The sequence below is a fragment of the Cloeon dipterum genome, chromosome 1, assembly GCF_949628265.1.
Source record: "Cloeon dipterum chromosome 1, ieCloDipt1.1, whole genome shotgun sequence".
NCBI classification, from domain to species: Eukaryota; Metazoa; Arthropoda; class Insecta; order Ephemeroptera; family Baetidae; genus Cloeon; species Cloeon dipterum.
This window is the reverse complement of record NC_088786.1, coordinates 10,935,397-10,958,161: the sequence shown is the minus strand read 5'-3', so window position 1 is coordinate 10,958,161 and position 22,765 is coordinate 10,935,397. Positions and strand designations below refer to the sequence as shown.

At 42.6% G+C, this 22,765-nt stretch overlaps 5 protein-coding genes across 6 annotated transcripts in view; 2 read left to right on the top strand and 3 right to left on the bottom strand.

Annotated features, from left to right (window-relative positions):
- The window catches only part of LOC135938141 (uncharacterized), a 29,300-nt gene extending 6,598 nt beyond the window's left edge, over nucleotides 1–22,702 (bottom strand). The window contains exons 1-3 of one of the 2 annotated variants that reach the window (XM_065481713.1): nucleotides 22,579–22,702; nucleotides 1,532–1,611; nucleotides 1,201–1,440 (exon numbers count right to left, since the gene is read on the bottom strand). In XM_065481713.1, coding sequence (XP_065337785.1) covers nucleotides 1,201–1,440; nucleotides 1,532–1,608 — 317 coding nt within the window. In that variant the 5' untranslated portion in view covers nucleotides 1,609–1,611; nucleotides 22,579–22,702. Of the gene's footprint in view, nucleotides 1–1,200; nucleotides 1,441–1,531; nucleotides 1,612–11,856; nucleotides 11,955–22,578 lie in introns of those variants that run through there. The other variant, XM_065481704.1, reaches the window with a different exon arrangement.
- Nucleotides 4,517–9,267, bottom strand: LOC135938102 (ATP-binding cassette sub-family G member 5). Its single transcript, XM_065481643.1, has 11 exons — nucleotides 9,134–9,267; nucleotides 8,835–8,952; nucleotides 8,095–8,300; nucleotides 7,470–7,614; nucleotides 7,138–7,410; nucleotides 6,870–7,080; nucleotides 6,293–6,410; nucleotides 6,112–6,205; nucleotides 5,892–6,030; nucleotides 5,642–5,821; nucleotides 4,517–5,076 (listed from the first exon to the last, which is right to left on the bottom strand). The coding sequence occupies exons 1-11, from the start codon at nucleotides 9,200–9,202 to the stop codon at nucleotides 4,758–4,760; spliced, it is 1,872 nt and encodes a 623-aa protein (XP_065337715.1). The 5' UTR covers nucleotides 9,203–9,267; the 3' UTR covers nucleotides 4,517–4,757.
- LOC135938094 (ATP-binding cassette sub-family G member 8) lies at nucleotides 9,254–15,610 on the top strand. Its single transcript, XM_065481634.1, has 12 exons — nucleotides 9,254–9,350; nucleotides 9,406–9,529; nucleotides 9,951–10,140; nucleotides 11,382–11,811; nucleotides 11,870–12,096; nucleotides 12,512–12,622; nucleotides 12,777–13,056; nucleotides 13,113–13,296; nucleotides 13,399–13,663; nucleotides 13,853–13,970; nucleotides 14,024–14,283; nucleotides 14,828–15,610. The coding sequence occupies exons 3-12, from the start codon at nucleotides 9,952–9,954 to the stop codon at nucleotides 15,011–15,013; spliced, it is 2,250 nt and encodes a 749-aa protein (XP_065337706.1). The 5' UTR covers nucleotides 9,254–9,350; nucleotides 9,406–9,529; nucleotide 9,951; the 3' UTR covers nucleotides 15,014–15,610.
- Bin1 (histone deacetylase complex subunit SAP18) lies at nucleotides 15,232–16,321 on the bottom strand. The gene is made up of 4 exons (XM_065481725.1): nucleotides 16,118–16,321; nucleotides 15,956–16,062; nucleotides 15,676–15,876; nucleotides 15,232–15,397 (listed from the first exon to the last, which is right to left on the bottom strand). The coding sequence occupies exons 1-4, from the start codon at nucleotides 16,190–16,192 to the stop codon at nucleotides 15,232–15,234; spliced, it is 549 nt and encodes a 182-aa protein (XP_065337797.1). The 5' UTR covers nucleotides 16,193–16,321.
- On the top strand, nucleotides 18,166–20,996 carry pyd3. Its single transcript, XM_065481694.1, has 8 exons — nucleotides 18,166–18,381; nucleotides 18,617–18,721; nucleotides 19,289–19,443; nucleotides 19,547–19,641; nucleotides 19,759–19,965; nucleotides 20,231–20,355; nucleotides 20,513–20,792; nucleotides 20,856–20,996. The coding sequence occupies exons 1-8, from the start codon at nucleotides 18,278–18,280 to the stop codon at nucleotides 20,943–20,945; spliced, it is 1,161 nt and encodes a 386-aa protein (XP_065337766.1). The 5' UTR covers nucleotides 18,166–18,277; the 3' UTR covers nucleotides 20,946–20,996.
- Nucleotides 22,703–22,765: the final 63 nt, after the last annotated feature.

Below are 22,765 nucleotides of genomic sequence, written 5' to 3'. Positions count from 1 at the left end.
TGCCGTGTTTTCACCACAAACTGGTACAGCCACTCTCAGCCGGATTAGCTAGCTAGAAAGATGGCGTGAGTGGTCCTTAGGGAGTTATCTAGCAGGAGGGGAGACTGTTCGATTTCAGAGATCCCTGCGGGGTAGTGCAATGAAGCCAGTTAAATAAAAAAGGTTAAATCGTATGTGTTGCACGTAACATCCATGAATTTCTAAGAAATGTGTTTAAGCCCCGTACTTTACGATTGATTAATTGAAAAGACCAAGAAATTCAGATACGAATCCGAACGACATAAAAATATGTTGGAAATGAATTGTGTGTTTGGCTCTAGGATCAGAAACTTCCCCCAGAGCGAATGGAGTGTCCGCCAGAAATTCTGCCCTTGCACACTGCATGAATACGCCAATGTCGTGCTTTCTTTCAGGCCAGCAAGCACCACCGCCGCACTAAGCCCGGCATTTTTTTCGGGCCTGCAGCACAGGCCAAAACCCAACTCGGCTCAGTGGGGCGAACGCGGTTTCGCTATCAACAAAAGGATCAGCAGATACACGGCCACCCACAACCGAATATATTATGAAGAGGAAATCAATAACGTTAATTTGCGGCAGCCATGTGTGTTTTAATTAGTCGCGATCAATGTCACCCGGCAAAAGCGTTTTATTGTATTCGCATTTAATGAAAGGCAGTGGGCGGTTATTGGAACAGTTGTTGCAGACCGACTTCAGGGCAGAGTGAATCAGGATTGCGTTTGACACAGTCGATCAATCACCATATATATAGTGTTTATTTTAGTGCGGGCCGTTGAGCAGAGCGTTTTCGGTGGCATTTTTATCGCGAGTTTTCATTGTTCGCAAACAAAATTACCGTTTAGCGCGCGCAGTTCCAAACGCAATCACTCTTCAGCCAGGGGCGGGCGGTTTCCCCATTAATTTCAGAAAAGTAAATTCTCACCAAGGCAGACGCCTATAAATCTATCCTGTTTTCACTTCCCCGATGCATATCATGGGGGTGCCTGTGGCGCAATTTAAATTTACTTGATGCGCGGAGAAGTACATACAGAAGGAGGTCGAGTTAAAGAAACAAGAGGTTTTCTCTCCGAGCACAAAAGCCGCAAACAAAGTCTGTTGGAGGCAGAAGCTGCTGCGTGTGTATCTTCTAATGGAAAAATAATTAAGCCAGCTAGTCGCCGGCTCGCAAGCAATATCAATTACCTAATAGGAATGCCCTGCATGGAGGGCATCGACTCGTCAGCCCAGTCCTTCAAGTGGAAGTTCTTGATGGCGGCGAGAATTTCCCTGCGAGATTGAGAGAGGCTGACGCCAATATTCTTCAAGTCGTCATCAGTCAGCAGGAGGAACATTTTCATTGTCACACTGGCTTTCTCAAATAAGGGGATTGTCTCTTCCGCCCCGATGCCCATCAGAATTGTCGATATAGCCGGGTCGTACATTCTGAAATTCCAAACGCAGCCAAGTCAGTCAGTAAGTCAGTCACATGTACACACGCGAAAAAAGGCCCGGGCAAACGAGCGAGCAAGCTTACTTTGTCGAGGCGAGGATGGCTTCAGCGTCGAGATCGAGTTCCTTGATTGAACACACGCCGCTCTCGATCACTCGCATTTCCTGTGAAACACAACAAAAGCACATTTTTATATTTCATTTTGGAGGAAAGTAAAAACAACTTGACTAGTGAGTGCGAGGGTGTGTCGCCTGATATAAAATCGATTTTGAGTATTTTCCGGCTCTCAGATATTGTTTAGGCAGTCTATTTTTCTGCACACGCGGATGGCAAAGGCGATTTATCACGCTGCTTTTCCCTACTGATAAGGCTTACTTGCCTCTGACAAAACGATATTTGATATTTGGAAGTTTGTTTTCTCGCTTTTTCTGTTAACGCGGCATGCATAAACGACCGGCTTTGCTGCTTAAGGGACGTGCAAAAATGTTGTTCTCTATAGGATTAGCAAACTAAACTAGCGAAAAAATAATTTTGGAGACGGGAAAGCTACATTTATTCTAATTTTTCCTCCTTCTCTTCATCAAAGCAAAAAGTTAAGGCAAACATACACAGAGCGAAGCGCTGTTCGAGATTTATTAACTTGCAATCATGAAAACTCCACGCTAGTTTGCCTTAAATTATTTTGTACATTTTTTGCAGTCTCACAAAAACTTAAACAGAACAAAAACTTTAAAAGCCAATTATGTGCTCTCAAAGGTCTACTTCATCCGCTGGACTGAAACGCCATGAGTAGATTTAATCATGATAAAAGTTTTTGTGGGAAGCTGCAAGGCTTCATTAAATTGCTCGTCATCTTCTTTAATCAATTTTGCATGTAAAGTGTAAACTGCTGGGATACCGACCAAACGTGTACGACGTCAAAAGCAAGGTAAACACAATTACTGCACCAGTTTGCGTGGGAATCATTTAGTTCCACACCAATTATTTTAAAGCTAAGCTTACGCTGACTGACAGCGCTGGGTAATTTTGATTATATTTATGATATTTGGATTTTCATTATCACATGTGTGCCTTCTTTGTGTGTTCAAAATTCAAAATTTACTACTGATTTTTCATTTTTTTTCCACTGCCCACTACACACGCTGATATATTCGTAGTGACAAGTATTGAAGCGCAGTCGAAAACGTCATCGCGACAAACAAAAAATCGTGAGTCGAGCGAGTACACAGTTCGATCTCGTGTTCGGTGCGCGCGTATTGCGGAAAAAAATTATCAGTGCTGCGCACAAACAAATTGAAATAAATTTCGATCGGTCTGCTGTGCGAGTAACCGAACAAACGAATGAAGCAACGAGAAACGGCGTCTGACGCTTGAATAGCAGCAATTTCCGCCACCGGTTATAAATAATTCAAACGGATTGAAAGTGAAAAACATTTGCAACATTAAAAGCGAGGCAGCATCGGCGCAGAGAGACGCGTGTGCGTGTTCGGCAGGGAGGCGAGAGGCCAGCCAGCTATACACGTTTATACATATGCGACTCATTGGAGACACTTTTTGTTTTCCCTCTCGCTGCGAACGCAATAAATCAATTTCACTCGTAACTCAGCCCTGCGAAAGCGATTGCAGAGATAAATAAATCTCGCCGCGCCCAACCGCGTGTCTTGGCCAGCCGAGTTTCGCGCCTCGCCGAACACCGCCGGCTCTGGCCTTTGTCCTCGAACGCAATTATTTCGTTCTAATTTGCTGCTATGAGAAAAAAACACGAATCTCCGGAGACTGCGCAGACAAAGTTTGAAAGAAGTGTGTTTGATTTATGAGTAAAAAACAAGTTTAGTAGAGCCGCGAATTTAGTATGGAACTCGTGGATTGGGATTTGACTGTGGAAGGGGCCGCCACTTTGTTGCCAGATTGTTTTGGATTCTATTGATTTTATTTGGGGTCTGTTTTGTGCAGAATGGAGGAAAGAAATACACTTTATGAAGGGAACCAAGAAAAATCAATTCATTGTGGCGAGGATGTTAACGAATATCCACCAGAATATTTACCCTATAGCATGATTATTGTTTTGAAGGAAAAATACTGCTGCTGAACTGAGTTCAGCGGAGCCCAATAAGATTGCTGCACAGTAGGGAAACGAAAAGTTGTTAATATCAATTTCTTTTCGAATAGCCACTCATCCTCAATGTCGGCAAATTTCACGCAGAGAGCTCTTTTGCAGTTCATAAGGTTTTTTATAATAGAAACATCTATTTCGACGGCTATTTTATTATGCCATGCCATTATAAAGCCCCTCCATATTAATCCAGTAAAATTTATGTTTGGGTGTTTCTGTTTTCAAAAATAGCCCTTCACAATTTCTCCGGCTAAATTGGTTCAAAAATATTTTGCAAGGAAACCTCAATTATTAGTGAAAATTGGTTAGAAAAATTATAATGTTAACCCAGTTACAACCTGGCCCTCTTTTTAGAAGGCCCAGTTAATAAGTTCGTAGACAGCAGCTATAGGACCATTGAGCTGCAAAGACGGCGGAGAATGAACCAAGGAGGCGTTGGTTGTGAGCCGATGAATTTTCTCGGCAGCGGGCGAGCACCCTAGCGGTGATGCCCTCGCAGCTCATAACAGCGGCAGCCGTGGCCGAGAAACCCGAGACGAGCCCCTGCATTGCAACCGGTGGCTGACCCGCTTTGCAGGCGCGTTGAGCCGGTTGCATACGAACTGTTTCTCAATCGGCCGCCGCCTCCACACGCGGCTCGCTGACAAGCTACAAACGCGGGCGCCTAGCGCGCATCGTGAGGGAGCGAACGACGTGCAAAGGGTTCCGCAGAGAAATGCAATATATGGAAACAATTTTTCTTGACGCGCTTGGATTTCTCCATCGCTCGGTTCGCTGAATACCAAAAGAAGGTTGCCGCTTCATTCGCCATGGGAAAAACGAGAGGCGATTCGCAAGTAATCTCCTTAAGTACACCTATAAAGGCGGCACGAGAATCCGATCGGTCGATGCTTGAGCGCCGAGTTTTCATTTTGCTCGGCAGCTCGTGGGAGTGCGGCGTGAATTAAAATCACACGTAGTGTTACGTATAATGTCAATTTATTGCGAAATAAAATATCATCATGTTCATAATCATGGTCGGTTTCCACAAAGTATTAACTCAGACGAGTACATCCGTCCATAGAAATAAATACATATTACATATCAATAAAATTAGAAATTTGTCATCCTTAACATCCTTAATATCATTCGTTCACTAATACTGCCTCTCAGGTTCGGGAGTGCGCGATAAAGGACCTCTTCATCTTCCTCTTCATTCTATTCGCGTTGCTTCTGCTTAATGTATTCTGGCAGTGGCAATGAATATAAAATTAAATTGAATATAAATCCGGCGAGAGGGAACAAAAAGGCCACCGCCTGCGAGTACCCAATATCAGGGCCTAATCTCTCAGTATAAAAATCCATTCCGTCCTTGAATCTGCACTCTGGACTATTGAAAACGGGACAGGCGAGGGTAGCGTTGTGCGGCGCCGCTATGCTGTCTGCCAACAGTGCCTGATGGAGGGCCGTTGAAGTGTAATGAGGTTGCGCGACGGTCGTCAAAAACTGCAGCCACCCCGGCATGCCACCTTGAGCCCTGGCACAGAGCAGAGCATTTTCAAATTAACTTTGATAAAAAAGGACGAAGCTAGTTGAAAATTGCGCCGTCAGCGTTTTACTAAAATGAGCCAGCGCTTAAAGGCGAACGGTTTAGATAAGGTCCCCTACTTTAAAAAGTACGCCACCTGGACGAGTTATTCCCTTGAAAACTTGAGTCAATTGTTCGCCAGATCTTCTGGCGGATCATGCTCTCGTTTCAACTTTTTGATTAAATTATGCGAAGAGCCGTATTTTCCTCATTGAGGGCCATTGTAAGAATGGGCTTATTGTTCTGTTTTACGAGTTTTATTGGAATTCCAGCTCTCACAATGAGCTTTTAACACCCGCAATAAAATCTCAGTCACACGTCTTGGATCCCCTGATATGCGATGCAAATTGTTTTCACGGTTGCGAGCAAGCAAGCTGTTCCGACAAATGCATGCAACCCTCTCGCAGGTGTCGCAAATAAATCCACACCTGCGCTCTCGGTAAACTTTCTTTGCGTGCGCTTTATATGGTCATTGATCACGAGCATTATTTATTACGCTATCTACGCATCATACCTTAGTGTTCCGGAAGAGAGTATCAAGGCCATGGCGAAGATAAGCGAGGTGCAGAGAAAGGCTGTTAAGCTATCCTGCAAATAGATGAGAATCGCCTTGGTTTGCTGCTCGACCGCCAGCACGGTAGCCAAGATCGCTCCAAACAGCACTAGCCAGTTATCGTAATGGTTGCCTGTCAACCTAAATGGGCAAGCATTATGCGGAATATAAATTTAATTGGAGGGTGCTGGAGAGAATCATCGCGTCTTACCAGATGATTAATCCGGCAGAGAGGGCGGCAGATGCGGCGCTCAGCGGCAAGCCGAGCAGAGTGCTCGAAATGACGACCTGTGAACCGGAACACAATCCATCCCTTTTTTCTTGGTAGAAGCGGGTTCGCAGCTCGGGATCTAAGCGCAATTAATGAATAAATATTGCACGACCGGTTAGCAAATCCGATTAATTATTCAGCCAACGTGCGCTGCACTTACAGAGGAGCGAGGTGACCAGCGACGCGCTGTAGTACGAAATGGCCAATATTATGAAGCATAATCCGCTAACGCTCGAGTAGGAGCGCTGGTAGTCCTGGAAAATATAGGAAAGCACGAGTGTTGTAGCGTGTGCGCGCGATAAATTGCTGAGAAGCGTTTAAACACGGTGCGGTTTAATTACCAGCAAAGTCGAGAGGCTCTGCATTGTGGAGGCGCATACAATAGGCAGCAGAAACAGCTGCAAGAACAAAGACCTCAGTCCCGAGAGTCGAAGATTGAACGTAGTTGCCGTCTGGCGACTGGAAAGGATTACAAATTGAGCGAGAAATTCTGACAAATCCTCTTAAAACTAAAACTTTGGGGTGGCTCCGCTAACAACTTGAATGAATGTACAATTGCGTGTATCACTACCTGTTACAAGAGTCGATCGACTTCAGAAATTTAGCTCGCGTTTGAATGAATACATATAAAATTGAATTTCTAAGAATTGCAGATTCCCAAGCTTAATTGAAATTTTTAATTTATGCCACAGCGAGCAGGAAAATAAAACCTCCAGTCTTATTTCCAGTTTCGCTTCATCATGAATATGCATAATGAAATATTATTTAACGTTGTTTACCAAACATTGGATATTTAAATTGCTTTCATTCCCCCCCCCCTGAAAAACACAAAAGAAAAACGTTGGGGGCATTTCATTAACTTTAATGCGTATGGACCATTTTTGGCGGGAGGCCCATGTAACCAATTTGAAGAAGTACCAGAAGAGAGCCCAGAATTTTTTCAGTGCTCCCGGCCGCCCCAGAACACACAGAGGCAGTTTGTGGCCTCTCTCCGGGGACAGAGGCACACCAGCTATGTCATGAGAGTAAGCGCTCCCTTGGATTTTGAATTTCTCAACAAGAGAAGCAATTTGCTGGGTCGAGTCCATAAACAGATCCCGAGAGCGCCGGTCCACAGTCGAAAGACACACTGAAGAAAAATATAGAAATGTTTTTTTGCGAGTTAATTTTTCATTTCGGCACTCACAATAGTACATGAGGGGATTCTCCAGCTCGGAACACGGAAAGCCGATCTGCTGAAAGTAGTCGAGCAGCAAGGTCGTTCGGCCGGCGTAGACGACGTCTCCCAGGCACAGGATGGCCACTCGGTCGAGGAAGGGGAAGACGTCCGAGCGGGGTCGTTCCATCGATAAAATGACAATGCGGCCGCAATTGCGCGCGTGATTTGCCAGCATCGAAAGGACCAAGTAAGCGTGAAGCGGCGACAGGCCGGCGGTGGGTTCGTCGAGCAGAAGAAGAACTGCGCGCCGGAATGAAATATGGTGTGAAAATAGATGATCAATTTGTTCGGCCACTCACTCGGGTCTTTGATGATCTGCACACCGATTACAAGTCGGCGGTACTCGCTGTTGTCGAGGCTGTCGACACCGCGGTACGCGACGTGGGTGAGCGCCAAGTCCGCCAAAACCTGCTTCACGCGAGCTCGGCGCACGTAATTGGACACCTGGGAAATTAGTTGGTATTTTCCGCCTTTAAAAACTAATTGGTATGCGAAGCAATGGTGTGTTGGAAATGGGATTTCCGAATTAATTACACGGCGGGTGTGATATTGGACATGTGAGGAAATTTCTAAATTCTGGTCAAGCCATTGCGAAGTTTTAACGAGTTTGGTAGAGAGAAAATAGGAACGGGTCGAGGATTCTAGTAAATTGAAATATTTTGAGTTGCTGTTGCGAATAAAAAATTACAACCAGGCTGACAGTCACGCCAAATTGTTGGGCGACGCAAACATACAGTAGCAGCGTTCATTTTATCGTCAAACGATAATGATCCACATTGAAATTTAATTTGAATATAGAGTTCGCCAACAACACTCGCATGCAAATTATTCGAAACGCTGGCGGCGCGTTTTCCGTCTGTTAATATTGGTGTTGGGGTTTTATTGAATACAAATGCGTCGCAATTAAGCAATTGCCGAGCGTACCTTGGAGCCCAATTCAAGCGCGGCCGCGTATAGCAACGTTTGTTCCGTGGTCAGACCTGTCAAAAGGTCGTTCCGTTTTCCAACGTAGGCGCCGCACTTCTGGAAATCTGAAGCGTCGAGTGGCGTGCCGTTTAGAAGCACTTGTCCTCTAGTGGCACCCTCGGCTCTGCCAGAGATGACATCCAGCAACGCGCGTTTTCCACTCCCTTTCAAAGAAAATAACGTGTGGGAAATTAGCATATGATGAGCATAGGGTATGAATGAAATGGGATAAAATTCCAACCATTTCAAAACGCTTAAAAGGTTTAAGTGCTATAACGAGTTTCAGCGTCGATGCAAATACTGCTTTTCATGTCTTCAAAATTCATTTGAATGCGTTATTTCATACAGCGGAAAAAAGAAGTATCTTTTCATCGCCATTCACTGACGAACATCTGAGTTTGCCTCAATATAAAATTGCTGAAAAAATACATCCAGAACGATTTTCAGGACTTAAAATATACTCAAAGAAATTATAAGCGATATATCATAAAAATAAAAAAGTTTTAAACCTTTAAAAAACACGTTTGCTTTACGATAAGATTTGTATGTTTGGTATTTTATCCAAATTTGTATAACAAAAGATAAAAAAAGGAAAAACATTTCCTGTGTTTTTGTTACACAGTCTTCTTAAGAATTTACAACCTGCGCGTGACATTACTTCAACAACTGTAAAAAGAAGGCATGTGGAACGAAATTACCTTTTGACCCAAGCACGGCGAGCAGTTCTCCGGAGTGCACGACGAAGGAGACGTCCTTGAGTACCAGTCCGCTGCGCACCCTGCCACTCAGTCTTTTCAAGCAACCCCCGCTTTCCACCTGTTGCAGGTAAATTAATTTTCGTAAAAAGCATCCGTCAAAAGTCGAAAAAGCGCTGCGCGACACGCAAGGTCTTACTCGTTGAAGCGAAACAAGAAAGCAAGAGCATCTCGACTAGAGATCACGAGTCAAGGCAATCCGTGCGATTTTCTCTAAAGAAAAAATAGATAAATAATCTTACCTGACCGGTGTGGAAGATGTTGCATAGCTCGAGCACCGACGGCTGGTGCCTGGCCGACATCTTTCTCATCTCTGCGGCCGAAAAATCAAACGTTGCGGCACATTTAAAAATTTCAGGTCCACTGCTGCTGGCTCGTCTGCTGCCACTACCTGCTGACGAACCAGCAGCTAAACAACGCGCGGAGGAGAGGAGAGGCTTTTAGCACGCCTAGGGCTGGGTTGATTATACCTTCGCATATACCTGATCGTAAAAACACGTCATTGTAACTTTAGTTTAGGTCCCTTCCACTAGAGCGGGAGTCGGCTCGTTCTACCCTGACGGGTCCATCCAACAAGCGAGCAACGGAGAAGAAGTCATGGAGGCAACTCGCGCTGCAATGCCAACATAAATTTCGAGGTTTGCATTTCATTTATCATAATTTACAGACGGGGTCCGCCCGAATTTACACGCGCGCACAAAGGAAACGTCACGTGTGTCGTGCGGGCACGCAAGAGCAAGCACCGTTTACTCTCTGTGGCTCTCTCAGGGTCCGAGGGAATTGTACAAAATATTCCGCGATATTATATGGTCTCCCTCGCTTGCTCGCTCTCATACCTGTGGAATTTACAGCACTGCGGCATTGTTGTTAAATTAAGGAGAGCGACCAGTGCGGAATATGTAATTAGGCGGCTAATCACGCCTCTGCGTTCGAGTATTGCCGCATTTCCTGTCCTTCCGAGCTCGACGCCGTATATTAAATTCACTCGGCAGCGAGGCGTGGGTTTCGGAAACTTAATTCATGCTCAATCTTTAACGCAGGGCGTGTTTCTCTTTGCAGGATGAACGAACGACGCTATTCGGTGCCGTCCCTCAACGAGCCCGCGCGGCTCCACGAGCTGGCTTCGGAGGACCTGCACGCGTGGTCCATTTACAGACAGAACCTCAATTCGGATTTTGCAGATTCCGCGCTGGGAGCGGGCGAGAAGAGTCCACTGCCTTACGGCAACTTCCAGCTCAGAGAATCAACAGTGAGTAACATATAATTCGCAGAGCCAATATTTGAATTATTAATTGGAAAATTCGCCCTTGCACTTGGTCTCGTGGGAAGTGCTTGGCGCGTGTTGAACATTTTTTTCGCCGCAAGATATCGAATATTCGAGCAGAAAGTTCTGAAAATGCATTAGGGCGCGAGAATTCATTGAATTATTCACAGGATTTGTAAGCGATTAGCTTATCAGGAGGTACTGCCCCCAATTTGCCCGGCGCCGTCGGGTAATTGTGTTAAAGGACGGGGCGAGACAAAGGTATTGCGCGACATGCAAAGTTGAGCATCCGACTAGACGCACAAGAGTGTTTCCTAACTCGCGTTTTGCTGGGGGGATGAGCTGCTCCACTACCCGCTTAATTTCATATCCATTATCAATGAGCAATGTCCTTCAAGGGTCTTTGATATATGGGTGTTCAAACGATAAACACAGCTGCGGTGAACGAGAGTGGAAAGTGGTGTAGTAGCATTATTGGATTTCAATTATCATTGTTTAAAATTGGGTTAAACTCTACGTGCTCCTCTGGCTAGCATGTAAAAATGCTAATTTGCGCGGCCTACTGTCAAATACGTATTCGCATATGTACCGTTTATTGTAGTTCGAGTGAATTGGTGAGTTCCGTGTCAGCTCTGATTCATATCAGTGAAAATGGATTAGCACACTTAAAGCAATGTGTTGCTGCTAAATTTTTCTTTTATTGGTGTCTATAAATTCCAGAGCAAAACGTGCGAACAATATTTATTTACTGTTCCTCTAGTCCATTGAACGGATTACTCCCAGCGATTTCTTTCTCCTTACATTACCCTCTCTATTTGGACAAGGACACAAATTAGCTGCCTCCGTTTTTTTTTACCATAGAGTAGGATTGAATAAAAATGAACCATAATTTGTGACCGAAATTGGATTTTTTTTCTGGTCCTAATTGAGGCAAATTACGGCATTTTTAACAAAAAGAACCTCTATATATAACCGTCAGGAACACCGCAGCGCCCAATTTTCTTTTACAAAAATAAAGCCAATTTTTTCTAGAAAATGCCAAGAGTGATAAGCTCAAGTGTAATGACCAAGGCTGTGCGTTTTAGTTTACTTTTTAGGCAGAAAAAATCTCATGTATATTATAACTCTGTCGTAACTAATATACTTTAAATCCAAGATTTTATTAAAGGAAATTTTTCCTAGATTAAAAAAATTTAAATTTCTATTTTCTTTTAACTCGTCCTCAGGTCAGGTCCATATTGCGTCACCCTCGTTACGGTCCGAAGAGTGAGCTCACGGGCAACATGTACACGTACCTCAAGTTCGGTCTTCCGCGAGTCTTTCCTCCCGTACGTAGGGACAACTCAAGCGGATACGACTCGAGCGAAGACGGCTCGCCGCGGGCACCGGCAGCCGGCGGCGCCAAGGGTGGCGTGCCACGTTCTAGAAGCGAAACGGCGCTCAACGTGATGAACAACCAGCCCCTGCGCAGCGCCAGCGAGGCCAATTTGCTCACGATGGCCGAGCTGCGGCCGCACAAGCGACGCGCCTTCCACAAAATCCTGCCCAACTTGCAGCTGCGGAACGTGCACTACGAAAAAGGCTCAAATCGACTCTTAGAGACGATTAACTTGGAGGCCCGCGGCGGAGACATGCACGGAATTATGGCCACTTCGAGTACGCAGATCCGCTTTACACATTTATTATCCAATATTGTTTTACCATTAATTCTCAGGAACGGAAGGGTCGGCGTTGCTCGATATCATCTCGGGCCGGCTGCGGGCGAGCAAAGGCGAAGTATGGCTGAACGGACACTGTGTCAGGCCAAAGGCGCTGAGAAAACATTTCTCCGTGGTGAAACTGGAGAATGAGAATTTCGACGCCAGCCTAACAGCCAAGCAGACACTCCGATTCCACTCTTGGCTCAGCAATGCTCCCAGCGCCAAGGTCAGGAGGGCAGAGGTGAGTCTTTATTTTATTAATTTTCGTTAGTGGATTTTTACTATGAATTTTTACGCATGTGATGCGTCTCTAGCAGGAAAAGTAAAGAAAAAGGTTTAAATATGGGCATCCTATTTAACGAATGAAAAACCACTTCATTGGGTTAGAACAGAAAACAAAGATAATTTCGAATGTTTGTTTTGTTATAAAAAATCTGTGGTTAATATACATATTATTATGCTCTAAAAAAAAATTACTGACCCTTTTAAAACAACTTCATACGATATTTATTAAAAGTGTTTGCTGTACACAAGCAACGAGATTGTGTAATAAAATGAATGTACTTCAGGCTGCAATTTCATTATCACGGCTCTAAAAATTTAACAGGCTTACCTCGTGCGCAAGGGTTATAAAATAAAATATGTAATTTCAACAGGTTGAGGCGCTGCTGTCACAGCTTGGGTTAAGCCAAGTGCGAAACACACGAATCGGTGCTCTTACACACTCAGAACGAATCCGTCTGCAGTTGGCATGTGCTTTACTACAGGTATACAAATTTATGTTTTGAGAGACAACTCTATGTTTGTAAAGAAGTTACTACAAAAATCGCAAACAATTGAATTTTTAAATTGTTTTTCAACTTGATAATGTTGAACAAATGAAATTGTCAAAAATATGAATGGTGGCCAAAATAATTTCAGGGTTGTGACATGATCGCCCTGGACGATCCATCCCGCAACATGGATATTTTCGACACATTTTTTCTGCTTGAGTTTCTGCGGCAGTGGGCCTCAGTGGGTCCTCGCATCGTCTTTCTCACCATTCACCCGCTCACGTTTGAAATATTCAGTATGCTGAGCCGGGTCACCCTTTTGTGCGCCGGCCGACTCGCGTTCACTGGCCGTAGGGCAGAAATGCTGCCCTACTTTGAGCAGATCGAGTACCCGTGCCCAGCGTTCAAGAACCCTTCAGACTACTACAGTACGATAAACTGCTCGACCTTTTTACCGTGTACAAAACTCTCTTTAATTTTCCAGTCGATTTGGTCACGCTCGACGATCTGTCCGCGGAAGCGATGCTCGAGTCGAGTCAACGAATCCAGCAGTTGACCGAAGTTTTTGCCAACCGACAACCACCCTTATCGGACCCGGGACCACCACTGGAGATGCCGTCGGTTGCAAAGCCGCCTGGATTTTTCCTACAAATTTGGGCCCTCTTATTGTTAGTATAAATTTGTTAACTATGCATCTTTTGATCAAGTTTTCCAGTTGCCCCCGCGCTCATAAATTAGCTGGAGGCTAATATCTTTTGCTCATTTCGCAGGCGGGGGTTAATTTTGCGGTGGCCGCTGTGCTTGGTGCGTTTCTCGCACAACCTGCTGCTTTGTGCCGCCCTGTCCGTCGCAATCGGTGCCATTTACTGGGACCTCCGAAACCCAGTGGCTTCCCAGGATTCCCTCCCTGACTGGATCAGCTTTTATGTGGTGATGATGGGAATGTGGAACATGCCTTTATCCTTCTGGACTGCGCTGGCCAAACGCCCCAACGACAAAAAGAGCATCTATCGACCCATTCAGGCGTTTTGCAAGGTAACGTGATTACATACGTACTCAATAGCTTGGCACTCTGGCTCTGGAGACTCCCATTAGCAGCACATTGAACTTTGGTCGCAGTTGCGACGAAGCACATCAAGCCTCTAAGTGCAGCCAATAACATTTCGTCTATTTCCACCGATTTTTATATAAACTTTTAGAATTTATATGTTGTTTATCTTCTAGATCTTACTGGATATTCCACCTTTACTTTGTCTCGCTCTCGCGTTTTTTGCGCCAGCTTACGCGATGAGTGGCAGCGTAACCTCCGCCCCAAGAGCCGACCTTTTCTCAATTTATATTGGTAATTATGATCTGTTAATCTACCTGCGTTTATTTTAATTTGCTTATCGACAGGTTTGACGCTATTGTATGCGCTCTGCTCGCACGCAGTGATGCAGTTTTTCCTGGCGCTCACCCCTGGCAGCCCTATCACGGGCTGCACTATGGGTTTGGGCACCAATTGGATGCTGCTATTTGCCTGCGGATACCCACTGCACCTGGACGACCTGGCACAAGCATGGACGCAGTATATATCACCATTGCGGTGGATACTCAACACACTGGTGCAGCCAGAACTGCTGCAAGTCACCTCGGTCACTTGCAGACCAGTCCAGGTATATTTTAACTACACATTGTACGTCTTCAACGAAACATTTTTAAAACAAATACTGGAAATCACTCTTAAAATTATTGGGGAGGGCACACACACAAAATTTGTGCAATTTAAAAAGATCCTAAGTGATTCCTTTTTAATTTCACTTTTTGCAATGCCAAAATAATTTTTAAAAAACCCGAGACCCTGGTAATTATAATTAAAAATAAAATTATGTAAAAAAAGGATAAGTGACTGACTGATGACACCCTTTAAAGTCAATAATTTAGAGACTTAGTTCAGCAGAAATATTAAAACTTATGTGCTTAATGGGTACCGACCAACCTCCGTCTTAGTCTGAATATAAAAAAAGATTGATCATTAAGGTAGTCAATGGACGGTTAACTCTTGATTCGCCGAAAGAAAGTTTTTCAGAAAATCATGTCTATAATTAGCTAAATGCCACTGTCGATTAAGCATTGCTGTTTTTAGGTCTGATAACTGTGTGGTCGGTATACGAACACAAAAACAAATATTCATTTCTGATTGCAACATCTTGTTTTTAGGTCCAGCGTCAAGATATCATAGTGCAGCTGCCATGCGCTCTGAATTCGGGTCTGGACGTGCTGCGTCCTCTACATTTGTCCCAAGGGTGGCCGTGGAACCAGTCCCTGCCTTTCGTTTCCAGTGTGGTGGCCATTCTCACCCTCATTTGGACAATATTTGCCTTCATTGCTTTCTCATTGGTCTGACATTCTCTGAAGGCAGTTGTTGTGATTTCGCCCAAAGCTCCCTCAGTTCAGTAGCCATTGATTCAGTTTATCAGTTCAACGAATGGAGTTAAGACAGATTTTTTTCCAAATGTGCATTTAGCTTCTCAGTTTTAATTTTACAACTTACATTAAGGTAAAAGTTACAGACATTTTGTGTTGCACAATGTGAATGACAATGAATACGTAAGAATGTAGGTCTAATAAGCGCGCCCCCTTCTGTTCTGACGCCGGTCAATGATTCCCCGCTCCATTCCCAGTCTGTCTGGCATGGAACGCTCCATTCCGATGCGCTCCATCCTGTCCATGCCCATCGTGTCAGTTGGCGGGAAAATGCCGATGTCCAGGAAGTCGCCAATGCGGAATCTTAAATGCACAATGTTATAATTTACAGATGTGTCTCGATTGTGTGATTGGTGGAGTGAACAAATGTATCAATGAAAGTCACTAATTCTGGTTGTGATGCGAGCTTGCCTGATTGTGAAGCAGAATATTCTAAGTTATTTACAGAGATATTTTTAATGGCAAGAGTAGTAATTTATGTGAGATGAAATAAATAATATATCATAAAGAAAGCAATATTATGATTATTTTTTACACTTCAAATGAAAATACCCTTAGTTCGAGATTAAGAAAAAACGTACTTAAGCTGGGCTAGAGTTTTGTTATCATCAGGTCCTTTGTGGCCACTGATAGTGGCGCCCAAGTCTCTCGCTCTCAGGTTTGCGTTGGGCCTGGTAGGATCAGGGGCCACTAGGGCGAAATGAAGCGTTGTGCCCTTCCGTTTGGCGTCAGGATTTACTTCTTTCACCAGAGTGGACAGTTCTTTCAAAGTGGCGTCCTTCCTAATGATATACATAATTTTCAACTCAAATGTATGTATCTATATACATGATTAATGATATGTAAGAGCTAAATACAAACCATGTGTAAATTTGAAGTTCATTGCCTGGCACGGTACCTGCAGCATATTGCAAAATGCTGTTGTGTCGACCTGTGTTGCAGAAGACTCGCAAAAGAAGTGGACAGGTCTGCAAAGATTCAGATCGATTTATGTGAAAATTTTTACTGCATCAATTCACACACCTTTTCTCTGTTGACTGGTTTCTCGTTCTCAGACTTTTCCTCCACAATCTTTGACTCAAGACCTCCTGAAGCCATGTTTAGGTCGGAAAATGATAATTATCGGCGAAAAATCGGATTTTTCGATTGAAAACAGCAGCCGGGCGTTTGTTTACTAATATACCACTCGCACACGCGGATATAGGTAACGTAGACGAAACCAGATGGCAGGCGCGGCCTGGGCGCGGCAGAGAGACGTTTCTTTTAACTTTCGATCCAATCAAATGCTAGTTTGGCTCAAGCCGCTGGCTACCAAAGCGCGCTATTAACCGGGGAAATTAAAAAAAATTCAATATTCCAGTCCATTTAGCATGGAAAAAAATTATGCACTTTACTTAAAATCAGAATTAATCAGTTCGATCGAGTTGATCAGGGTGAATCTCGGGCTCAGAGCACAAAATTCTTTAATTATTATTTTTTATAGGAACTAGGTACATATGTATAACAATATTGATATATTTTTTGAGGCCTTGCAGTAACCAAAGCCATTATATTGTCTAGCTATTATGTGCCTCCAGATTACGCGGAAAGCGTGTAAAAATTTAAAGTTTTTCTCGTTTTCCATTATGGACCACCGTCCACCTTGCTCTTTGTGTCAGTGTTGTTTTTGCCCTAAATAAATTAAACACCAAGCGAAAATTGGAAAATAGTTTTTCTCAATTTAAGATCATTCGTCATAAATATTGCAGGATATTTATATTGCTTTCGTAGCAAACGTAGACTAATCTGGACAGAGAATATTTTTTCTCTCTGGCATAAAATCTGTTGAAGAAGACCGCGGTTACATGCACCATTCGACCAAGGAGCCTTGTGAGGAAGTATACGCCCTATTATAGAGCGTTCTTGAAGAGTGGAATGCAGACACGAGTTAAGAATCAAAATATTTACCCGATTCAAATAGTAGATCTATATAAAAGCACTTAACTGGGATGTAAGCACTGCTCCACACTTGACGCAATAAGCGTTTTTAGTTTATAAATATTTAAATAATGTTATATTCAAAACGATTAAAAATAAGAATAATATCATCTTTGAACTTTGATGTGTTTGAAACTAAAGTTTTTTACCGCCAGATATTTAAGTATAAATTAATTTCAAGTTAAAGGGATAAATATTTGGAATTGATCACTTTTTAGCAGCTCGGCCAATACTCAATATTCTGAACAAGACATAGGTCAGCGAATTGTATTGATTTATAAAAAAATTCTTGCCACCTTTAAACTCGATTTTTGTTTCTGAAAATACTCGCAAACATTTTTATTTAAAGAGTATATTTATTCCCCTTAATTTTAATTTTTTTTTTAACTTTTTTTATTTATTCAAATTGAAACTTGTACTTTATTATTGGATGTTTATTCTCACACTTTGTTATAAATACATTAAAGTAACACAGTCAATTACAGTAGGAAGTCTTGTGAAAAAGGGCGACACTTCAGGAAAACAAGTGACTAAGGCCTTGCCCTGGAGGACAAAGCAGAAGTGAGCCCAGATATACTTGACCACTTTTATTTAAAAAAAGTCATGCTGGGAGGTGTGAGGAATCTTTTTGTAACTCATAAATATTGACAAAATGATTTTGCAAGAATAGAACTATGCTTACATACCAGGTGCAAAATGGGTTTGAAATAATGACGAACGATGGTCGATGTCAGCATTGTTTGTTTCGTAATTTTAATGGTCTTGAATTTATGGGAGTTAATCAGTTAAGAAATTTCTATTTTCCTAATCCAACGCAAAATCTCCTCGTGCCGAAATTACTAACTTGGATAAGGAAAATTATTAAAATTAAAAATATGTTATGATGCCGCGAGGCTGTTGAGACTTGGAATGTTGCAAACATTGACTATACAATACAAAGCTGATCATGAGTGGCAGTTTCATTGACTTTTTAAACTCAAGTCAAGGTCAACGAGCTGCCGTCATTGATAAAGAATTACTTAAAATTATTAACTGTTTACTCGCTGTCAGCCCACGTCGTGGCCAGGACGGGCGGCCGGTGCGCGCGGCTCTGCCCCGCTGAAAACACCTCCCTCTAATACATGAACGACTGATCGTAAACTTCATCTCGCTTCTTTCTTTCTCTCTCCAGTGGCTGTCGTCGCAACAACAAGTCGCATTTCCATAATGTCCTCTGGAGAATTTCAAAGTTTGGAGGAGTGCTTGGAAAAACACATTCCCCAGCCTGAGCTAGCGGAGGTGAAGAGAATCTTGTTTGGAAAGCCCGTCGAGTGAGTACATAGCAGTACAATTTAAAAAGGGGCCAACGAAAAAGACAAGCGTGTGTCGCCGGGAAAGAGGAAAAGTTTAGTCTTTTTTTCTGGTTCACTGGCTCCTTCTTTTGCACCGAGTCTGAATAATTCAGTGCAACTGCATTTGCACACGAAACATTCTAGAGACTATTTTTTGGGTGATGTTTTCGCCCAGTGTAGATAACAACTCTTGTTTGCATGTAAAAATTTTCAGGGCAATCGAAATTCCCACGGCAGCAGCGGCGCTCGGAAAAAATGGGGATTTTGAGATCAAGGCGTACAAGATTAATGCGGCTGCGGAGGAGCTGAGGAAGCCACGGTAAGGTAGAATTACGGCTCATTATAGAGCGCTGTTCTTTGTGAAATTGCAAAACCCGCATGATTAAAAAGTCTTGTAGCTTAATCTGCAGTTACTTAATAATGTGTACAAGCTGAGGCAGCATTTTTACCAAGATTTATTTTAATTAATTTAAGGGACAAATATTTTCATGTCGGGAACGAATACGGGCTCATACAGTATAAATATATTTTTAACCTCAAAACGATATTAAAAAAACGAAAATAATTGTTAATAAAATGCTACGTATATATTCAATGATTCAATATAATATACGACTAATTATATTTTCCTTTATGCTCTAATTTTGACACAGGTAAAAATTTGCGCAACTCCAAAATATCTCTTTTGGATTATTAATATTCATAAATTATAGATAGCAATCAGAGAGATTAAATAGAGCTTTAAGGAGATTTTCGATTCAAAAACTGAAAAAGGTAGTTCATCACAAAACCATTTTATGATCACTATATATGTTGGACTCTTTAATGCTCTCTGAAATACAAAACTGTCTATGCGGATTAAATCGAAAATATCCAAAACTTGTAGCACCGTCCGCACGGGAATCATTCAGCACAAAATTTTGCTGCCAACGACAGCGCCGGTTAAGGAACAGCGCGATGCCATCCTTGAACGCGTTGGACGCATCACCGAGGCCGCCGCTCTGTGCGGCGTCAACGTCTTGTGCTTCCAAGAGGCCTGGAGTAAGTTCTTAAAAATTTGCACAACGCGCGAGCGGATTTTTCGGAGATCTGAATCGCAAAACTCGGTGCACCGCTATAAATGCAAATTACTTTTGTGCCCCAGACATGCCTTTTGCATTCTGCACCCGCGAGAAGCAGCCGTGGTGCGAGTTCGCCGAGGACGCGGAAACCGGTCCGACCACTCAATTCGTCCAAAAGGTTGTTGTTTTCTCTCCTCATTTCTCTGTTTGCCAAAAGTATTTGTCTGATTGATTTTTCACCCGACGACCTGTTGACATTGCTTTTCTGTTTGCACCGCTTGTTACGACCGCACAGCTCGCCCGCCAGTTCGGCATGGTAATTTTGTCACCCATCCTAGAGAGGGATGGCGTGCACGGAGACACGCTCTGGAACACGACGGTCGTCGTTGGCACCAGTGGAAATGTCATCGGCAAGACCCGCAAAAACCACATCCCGAGGGTTGGCGATTTCAACGAGTCCACTTACTACATGGAAGGCAACACCGGACACAAGGTCTTCAATGTAAGTAACTCTATTAATAGTTATGACAAAATTATGTTTCTAGACGTAGAGTTATTTACACTTCAGTTCAGACCTTTTTTGCACCTCGTTTGCTAATCGCTTGCGAAGGTTATCTAAGCGAGACCAAATAATTAAATAAATTTCAAAGAGCGTAGGGGCTGATGTTTTTTAATATTAAAAACCAAATGAAAATTTGGTTCTTAAAGAATTTGAGAATTTCCATGTTTAATATAAATATCGGCTAATCCACTTTTCTTATTTCCAGACTAAATTTGGGAAGATCGCGATCAACATTTGCTATGGACGGCATCACCCCCAGAATTGGCTCATGTACGGCATTAACGGCGCCGAAATGGTTTTCAACCCCTCTGCAACGATCGGTGGGCTGAGGTGAGATTCGCATTAGAAATGCGAAGGGTGTCATAGTCCTATTTCCCTTTTCCATTATCACGCACCCCAATACACTATTTTCTCCTGCATCGCAAACTTTCGGGAAAATTGAACCGATTGGCGAATGTGCTGCAGTTAACATTAATTTCAATTTTAGCGAGCCCCTATGGCCGATTGAGGCGCGAAACGCGGCCATCGCCAACAGCTATTTCACGTTTGCCATCAACCGGGTCGGCACGGAGATTTTCCCCAATGAGTTCACCTCTGCTGATGGCAAGCCAGCGCACAGGGACTTCGGCCACTTTTACGGATCAAGCTACGCGGCCGCCCCAGACGGAAGTCGCACGCCAGGATTGTCCAGGACCAACGACGGTCTTCTGGTGACCGAGATTGACCTCAATCTGTGCAGACAGGCTAAGGACAACTGGGGCTTCAGGGTAATTTTGGCACAGGAGCATTTACTGACAAACTAGAAATTATTAATTTTCGGCGCATTTCAGATGACACAACGATTGGATCTGTACGCAGAGTCGCTGACCAAGGCTATCAAGCCCGATTACAAACCAGATGTGGTGGATGAAAATTTATAGCTCCTGTATAATGTAGACGAGGGATATTAATAAAAATAAACTTACGAGTAAGAGATTTCAACATATTTTCAATCAAAATGATGATCTGTGGATATTTTCCTTGAAAATTTTACCTAGGATGTTTAAGCGTAAATTCAAGTTAAATTAACAGCAAGTTACCTTAAGAAAATATTAAGTATATTAGTGTGGAAAAACGCTGTAAAAACGCTTCTGTGGTTGATCAGGCTTGAAACTAAGAGCAAATTTCGAAATAATTTTAACTTCTGTCAGTGAACGAAGAAAACACATAAAGATTGCCGAGATTAATTTATGTCCCCCATGTCTAAACTAATTTTGGTTATAGAAGAAATTCACGTAATAAATATTTGCTCCACTATTACCAACTATTACCACCAGTGAAATGTATTGACCTCAGTTTTTAAATTAATATACTTCTTGAAATATTCGATTTTATAATTATTACAGTCCCTCACCTCCATCGATTCGCTATTATGTATTTCCGCTTTCAATTTACACGAATTACCCTATGTAATTATTATACCTTACCCCCAACAGTAATTCCCAACCGCGTCACCCCTGCATGAAGGCAACCTTTATTTTTTTAAACCAACGAAGAATGCGAAAAAGATTGTTCATTAAATGATAATTAATTAATAAATTTGGTATCTTTTTTGAAAAGTTTGAAAAGAGAAACTTTAAAAAAGGCACTGCCTAGAGTCTGAAGGCCTCCAAGTAGTGCCTTGAAATAACACAGCCACTGCCGACATGCAGCAAGGACGTAGACTGCTAGCCTAGATGTCGCTAAATATCGTTCTAATTTGCGCATTAGTGATTATTTTGATGGCTATTATGAAAAATTCTAAAATAAATATGTACATAAATAATGCTTCACCGTTCTATTAGCCTTTAAAAAATCTAACAATTAATGTTAGTCTCGTCTTCTCGTCATGCAATACAATGCAAAAATACATATATGGGGGATTCACGCTTTCCGATCACTCACACTTCTCGCTATGATTCTGATGGGAAGATTCAAAGTTAATCCCTATCCTAGCGAGAGGTGTGAGTTGGGCGAAAATGGTGAGTCTGCCATAATAAATTATGTATCTGCGGGCAGAGGTGATAGAATTTTTGTGTATGACATTTGTGTAATTCACGCGTTAACTCGTAAGTAGCGCTTAATGTTTATGTACAGTGCACAGTAGTGCACACATAATATGTAATAATAATGTACACATAAATTATATAAATAGAGAAATGACGTAAGTTATGCTACAATAACGTATTATGTATGTACATACATAGTATCGTTCATCGTTCACTCATACTTATCTCATTTCCTCCTTTCAATTATGGAAAAATGCGAAAAATGAACAGTTTTCGCCACCCCTACTTTTACATGGGATTCTCGTAAGAACGCGAGATGTGTAACCCAGCGGAAACTGTAATTAATTTAACATAAGAAAAACATAATAAGTATTACATGCATAGATAAGCGTTAGTGTGATCGAGAGACGTGATTTTTCCATAATTTTACCTGTCACCTACGATTATCATTGCGAAAAGTAAGTCGTATGATAAAGTGAGGATTAACATAAATTTAGTAATACATAATACACACAAAGTCACTAACCTTTAAATGTTATTAATTGCGCATCGAATGCGCAGCATCACCAAGCATCACGCAGCCTAGCACACTGTAAGATAAACCTAAATCGAACCTGTAACAACACATCACGCACGTGTGCCGTACAAACACGTAGCCACAAACTAGCTCACATCTTGCACAGCATAAAAGAATGCTTTTTTGACCTATCATT

Coding starts and splice junctions, on each gene's coding strand:
- LOC135938094 (XM_065481634.1), top strand. CDS start 9,952: ATGAACGAACGACGCTATTCGGTGCCGTCCCTCAACGAGCCCGCGCGG. Junction 13,057..13,112: donor GAACCCTTCAGACTACTACA/GTACGATAAACT, acceptor TTAATTTTCCAG/TCGATTTGGTCACGCTCGAC. Junction 14,284..14,827: donor TCACTTGCAGACCAGTCCAG/GTATATTTTAAC, acceptor TCTTGTTTTTAG/GTCCAGCGTCAAGATATCAT.
- LOC135938102 (XM_065481643.1), bottom strand. CDS start 9,202: ATGAGAAAGATGTCGGCCAGGCACCAGCCGTCGGTGCTCGAGCTATGC. Junction 8,301..8,834: donor CGCCGTGCTTGGGTCAAAAG/GTAATTTCGTTC, acceptor TTTCTTTGAAAG/GGAGTGGAAAACGCGCGTTG. Junction 5,822..5,891: donor TCTGCCGGATTAATCATCTG/GTAAGACGCGAT, acceptor TTGCCCATTTAG/GTTGACAGGCAACCATTACG.
- pyd3 (XM_065481694.1), top strand. CDS start 18,278: ATGTCCTCTGGAGAATTTCAAAGTTTGGAGGAGTGCTTGGAAAAACAC. Junction 19,444..19,546: donor GTGCTTCCAAGAGGCCTGGA/GTAAGTTCTTAA, acceptor TTTGTGCCCCAG/ACATGCCTTTTGCATTCTGC. Junction 19,966..20,230: donor CCGGACACAAGGTCTTCAAT/GTAAGTAACTCT, acceptor TCTTATTTCCAG/ACTAAATTTGGGAAGATCGC.
- Bin1 (XM_065481725.1), bottom strand. CDS start 16,192: ATGGCTTCAGGAGGTCTTGAGTCAAAGATTGTGGAGGAAAAGTCTGAG. Junction 15,877..15,955: donor GAACTTCAAATTTACACATG/GTTTGTATTTAG, acceptor GTATATCATTAG/GAAGGACGCCACTTTGAAAG. Junction 15,398..15,675: donor AAAACTCTAGCCCAGCTTAA/GTACGTTTTTTC, acceptor TGTGCATTTAAG/ATTCCGCATTGGCGACTTCC.